At 45.2% G+C, this 5,009-nt stretch overlaps 1 protein-coding gene across 2 annotated transcripts; it reads right to left on the bottom strand.

The window, feature by feature from the left end:
* Positions 1-6: 6 nt before the first annotated feature.
* On the bottom strand, positions 7-1,462 carry LOC107268800. Of its 2 annotated transcripts, none has more exons than XM_025086783.1 (5): positions 1,127-1,462; positions 894-1,017; positions 617-767; positions 327-543; positions 7-242 (listed from the first exon to the last, which is right to left on the bottom strand). In XM_025086783.1, exons 1-5 carry the CDS (start codon positions 1,357-1,359, stop codon positions 116-118), a joined length of 852 nt encoding a protein of 283 aa, XP_024942551.1. In that variant the 5' UTR covers positions 1,360-1,462; the 3' UTR covers positions 7-115. The 2 variants fall into 2 exon arrangements, with proteins under 2 accessions (XP_024942551.1, XP_015597417.1); XM_015741931.2 differs by having other exon boundaries at positions 894-966.
* Positions 1,463-5,009: the final 3,547 nt, after the last annotated feature.

Here is a 5,009-nt window from a genome sequence, read left to right as displayed (position 1 = left end):
TCGAAGTCTGATGCATCAAGAAATATAGATCCACTCTCGTTTCGCGTACCGATCCCATATTAACAGGCGGTACGTTTGATCTCATCGATCTGTCCCATCCCGGATCCACGTTGGATCAGTTTCGCGGCGGTTTGATAACACGGCTGGCCGGGGGTGGCAATTTGCTGAATCCCGCGTTATCGAATACCGGCAGAAGGTCGCGAACTCGCTGACCTGTTCCGATCGCTGCCAGGTCGACCCACCTGACGATGAAAAAGTATTAGGAACTGGATGAAAAAAAAAGAAAAATAAAAAAAAAATATTCCGCCATCACAGGATCTACCCACTTGTTGGTTTTGTACTTGGTCAAGGGTTGAAGCGAGGGGTGCGGTGTCTCCGTAGGAAAGTACGTCGCACCGTAAAAGTCCAGTCCACGGCTGAGCAATGTTGAAGTCTCGTCAACGCTCGCCAGAGTGACCCTGATCACTGGCGGACCAGTGTAGATGGTGGCCGGTTCGTTTAAATTTTGCGCGTCGTTCTTGACTTTGTCGTTGATCGCCTTCACTGAGGGTTCACCGGTCAAATTTATCAGTCGCTCTGTTATAGAGAATAAATATAATAAAACCCAAGTACTTACACACTGTACCAGTGTTCAGTGGGAGCCTCGTCACCTCCACAATAGATCTGTACTTATAGAGAGCGTGTCTGATGTCTTCCTCCGGTAGCTCCTCTGGTACGTCCAGCACGTAGACCGTGAACGTCTTGGCTGGTCTGCAGGGTATGGCCACCTGAAAATCCCCTAGGATTTATATAGGGTATTTCGTGCTTTACCTTGTAACTGTACATTATACAAGCATTGCGGTTATACGTTATAGGGCTGTTACGCAAGATCAACGAAGGTTCATCCTGTATACCTTTTTATAGAAACGCGCCCCGGTCACCTTGTGAAATCCTTTCTTGTAAACAGCCTGAAAATCCTCGATGTTGCTGAACTTGAAAAGTATACCGGTTGCGGTTTTGGTAAGGGAGAAGGCACCCCTATGGAGGGAGAGAGAGAGAGAGTGGGGAAAAAAACATCCCTTAGACAAATTATGAAGCAGGTATTTAATTTTGTTTTCTTCTTTTTTTTTTTTTTTTTGTTCCTTACCGAAAATTCATTTTCTCACAGATCGTCGCTGCCTTCTCCATACTCAACTCGTGACTCGGCGTTAGCAGGAATGCGCCCTTCGTCAGGAAATCGTTCTCACTGATCTCCGAGTCCGTCTCGTGATCCTGCCAATCCGCCCGTCCCTCCTGATTCAATCTCAGGAGGGAGCTGCTCTTCGATGTCGACATATCCTTCTCGTGAGAGGCACTGACGTTACTCTCGTTCTGCGACATCTTTTTATAGTTGGGTTCGGCACGGAATAAACTTGGACCTCTTTATTATTACGTGGCGGATCGGGACGTTTGTCGTCGTGCTAGACTGATCGCGCTCTGGAAACTCACCGCGCCTTTTATACCTAGTACCATATACTTGGGTATGGGACGTAGGAGAGATATTGGTAGTTGGAGGAATGAAAAAGAAAAAGAAAAAACAAATCTTAATTAATCCTGACTGATCGTCAATGACTGTTACGGCGCGTAGGTAGAAGATGGTCCATTTGTCAGATCAAGCTTGGGACGGAAAGCGGTAGGAATTCGGTAAGAGGCTAAAGAACGTAATAGCTTGAATATCGTGTACGGTGAATATTATATATAGGGTGGATTTTTTTTAATTTTTTCCAAGGGACTCTCGAATTGGAAAATGTTTTTTTTTTTTTTTTTTTTTTTTTTAAAGGCATTTTTACGTTTCAGACAGTCTCGTTCAAGCGGCCGATTTAATTGGATCATTTAACGAGCGTATTGTTACTCAATGACATAATAGGATAATAACTTTTTGTTAACGTCGAAATTGACGATTGCGCACGACTCGTTGTTGCCAATCGCTCGATTTCCAGTTAAGGCGTCGTATAGGTCGCTACGAATTATTTCTTATTTATAACTGTCTTTTTTTTGTTGGTATCGCCGAGTGCAGCAGCGGCAGCTTGTAAGACTTGTTGGTAACTTTGTACGCTGCTCCCTGTTGCTAGGCGAGTTCACGAATTGTAAGGACGGCGCCGTTGCCGCACATAAACTTAGATCGATCCGTGCCAGCTATCCGAACTTGGTTGGTAGCATCGTGTAAACACGGCTTGAGCTTTTTTTTTCCTTCCCCCCCGAGGAATTTTTATATCGTAGACAACCTAGAGAGAATTCTAGCCGGCCGTGCATGCCAGCTGGCTGGCTCCGTTGCTGCGTCATAGAGACACATAAGGGATAACCTGGATACCCTGGTAGATCGTCCGAACATGGTCTAGGTCTTATTTGAATATCAAGAAAGAAAAAAAAATGTACCGTAAAAGAAAAAAAAATGTCAAAATTGTCTCAAGGCTGTTTAAGATCAAAGTATCGAGGCGTCTGAGGGCGTAGATATTATGGAGCTCACGATTGAAACTGGATAATCGCTTAACGAGCCAATTAGCAGTTTCATGGTCGATCGCGTCATCCGCTTGAGTTTCGATTTGTCCAAAGGAGAAAAATAACAGCAATTTCCGGAGTCTTCTTTTTTTCTTGTCTGACTATCGATTGCTATAGATTGACGCGGGTCTCTTCGTCTGACTATGCTCCAGCCGATTCTACTAGCTCGACTTGGTTCTTAATAGAAGGTCGAAAAGTCATTTCGAAGGGAGGATCTTTGGCTCCCGGGGGTGCATATTCCTTTCGAAGGAACGTAGGTAAAATCCTGCTGAATTCTGGATCCTTCGGGGCTTCTTCTTATTGTCGTTCTGTGTGCGTGGGGCGGGGGGGAGGTCTTGGGGTTTGATCGTTGAGACGGTGGGAGGACTCGGTGATCTGGGATGACTGTCGAGGAGTGGAAAAATAAATGTTTTCGCGCGCTGGGCAAATGAACACGTGACTAACGCTTTGAAATGGGGATGAATTGTAATTGGACGGAAATGGAATTCGGATAGTGCAGGACCAAATAGAGAGAGAGAGAGAGAGAGAGAAAGAGAGTGGGGTGCTGCAGGGGTGTAGAGTGTGAGTGGAAGAGACAAGGAGAGAATCTGTGGCTTTTCGTGGGATGGGTATCCTGTGGGATAGAGTGAGAGAGAGAGAGAGAGAGAGAGAGAGAGAGAGAGAGAGAGAGAGAGAGAGGGGGGGAGAGAGGGAGAGAGGAGAGGGTTGACGCCACTGGCCTGTAACTCTATGCCTCTCTGAGCTTCGATCAATAGAGGCGGTACACCGTCGAACAGTACGCAGCTGGCTCAAATCCTCTGTACAAATTTGGAATAATTCATGAAAATGAATCTTTCATAAATTTACTCTAATTTCTTGGAGATACCGAGACAAAAGTTATCCGATGTGTGGTACGGATTATAATGATGTATTTTTCCTTTAATCAATGCCCTTGTGAAAGTTGTATTGTCTCTAGAGGATTTCCAGCACTCTGTTTCCTATGCTGTGTGCATTCGGCGGATCTTTATGTTTGGTGCAAATTGAGGTGAAACCGAGTGCTGTTTTCTGGAGGACTGCTGGGTATCGAGCAAAGTGTAATTGAACTCATGGCGAATCCTGGTTCGCCGAGTAAATTTCATCTTCACCAGGTAAAATAGTTTGACCGATCTCGTTACCGTAGCAGGAGGAATCAGAAAGTCCTTTTCACGCGGCTATAAAGTGGCGGCGTTGTAAACTCCGAGGGGAAAGTCCTTTTTCGTTTTTTCCCTGAGATATTTGACGTTTGAAATTCTCTCAGTAAGAAATTCCCTAGACCGGATAGTAGACTGACGGTGGCAAGTGGATATAAAGGGATAGCGGTAGGAATTTTTTTGTGAAAAAAAAAAAAAAAAAAGAAAAATTCACCTTCGGAATCATGTGGAGGAGAGGGGCGCGAGGATGATAACGAATTCCTGGTGGATTTTCCAAGTGATTTCCTCGGTTATGTCCAGGGGGATTGTATGGCGACAAGGGGGAAGGCGCGGTTGCACGAAAAAGGGTGCCGCTTGCCAATTTAATATTTTACGGGTCCTAACGTCTCTCTGGTACCCTGGACCCTTTGCCCTTGGGACCGTGCGACCTCGTACCTACAACCGTAGACCTCAGTGGATGCTGGACCTCTCATAACTAGTTATGCGAAGCTTTGGGCTTGACGTCTCACTCGTAAACATTCGACCCAGTCCTTCTCTTACTATCCCTAGTGCCTTATTTTACCTTCGTTCATTCCATTCCAGATCCTCGACCCTTTCACCAGCCTCTGGTTATGACCTAGTAAACTCTCTATGGACTCTTTACAGAGTCTTCAGCCAGGATTTTTCATGACACCTACCATCTGACTAGGAACCTCCATCCTCACTGATCTTGCACTTGGTACCGATAGCAATCTCTATGCTAATCCTGGTACCAGTTTAGGGCGTGTTTCCTGTAAGGGATGAATCCAACCTTCTCACGAGCATCCCCAGCTGGAACCACGTCACTGTCTTAATCCACTATCGAATTGATCTCTAGGTATCTCTCGGGGTTACCAGTTACCAACCCTCCGCCGTGAATACAGGACAAATGAACCGGACAGCTAGTTAGAAACGTTACTCAGCAATTCCTAGACTTTGATCCGCTCCGTTGATGTTGCTTAGTTTACCCTGCGGACATTTGCCTGGTCTATCCTCCCTGTTGTCACTGGGGCGCTAGTGACGTAACGTAAAATTCCTTAGACCCATTTGACGAATTATCCCAGCTGCCAGAACCCGAAGGCTTTACTGAATAGCAACTGGTCTTTCCTCGTCTAAAAAAAAACTGGAATCATCGCGGAATTCAAAAACCAATGTCAATCGGTACCACCTCGAACAAACCGACGGTGAAATCCTATCATAAATGAATGGGAAAGAAAAATCTTTAAATCAAGATAGAAAATTGTCAAACGAAGCAAAACGAATTCTTTAAAGCAGTCTTTCAATTAGCCATTAATTCCCTTGTTA

The sequence above is a fragment of the Cephus cinctus genome, unplaced genomic scaffold, assembly GCF_000341935.2.
Source record: "Cephus cinctus unplaced genomic scaffold, Ccin1 Ccin1_scaffold0068, whole genome shotgun sequence".
NCBI lineage: Eukaryota > Metazoa > Arthropoda > Insecta > Hymenoptera > Cephidae > Cephus > Cephus cinctus.
This window is presented reverse-complemented; position numbering and strand designations above follow the sequence as displayed.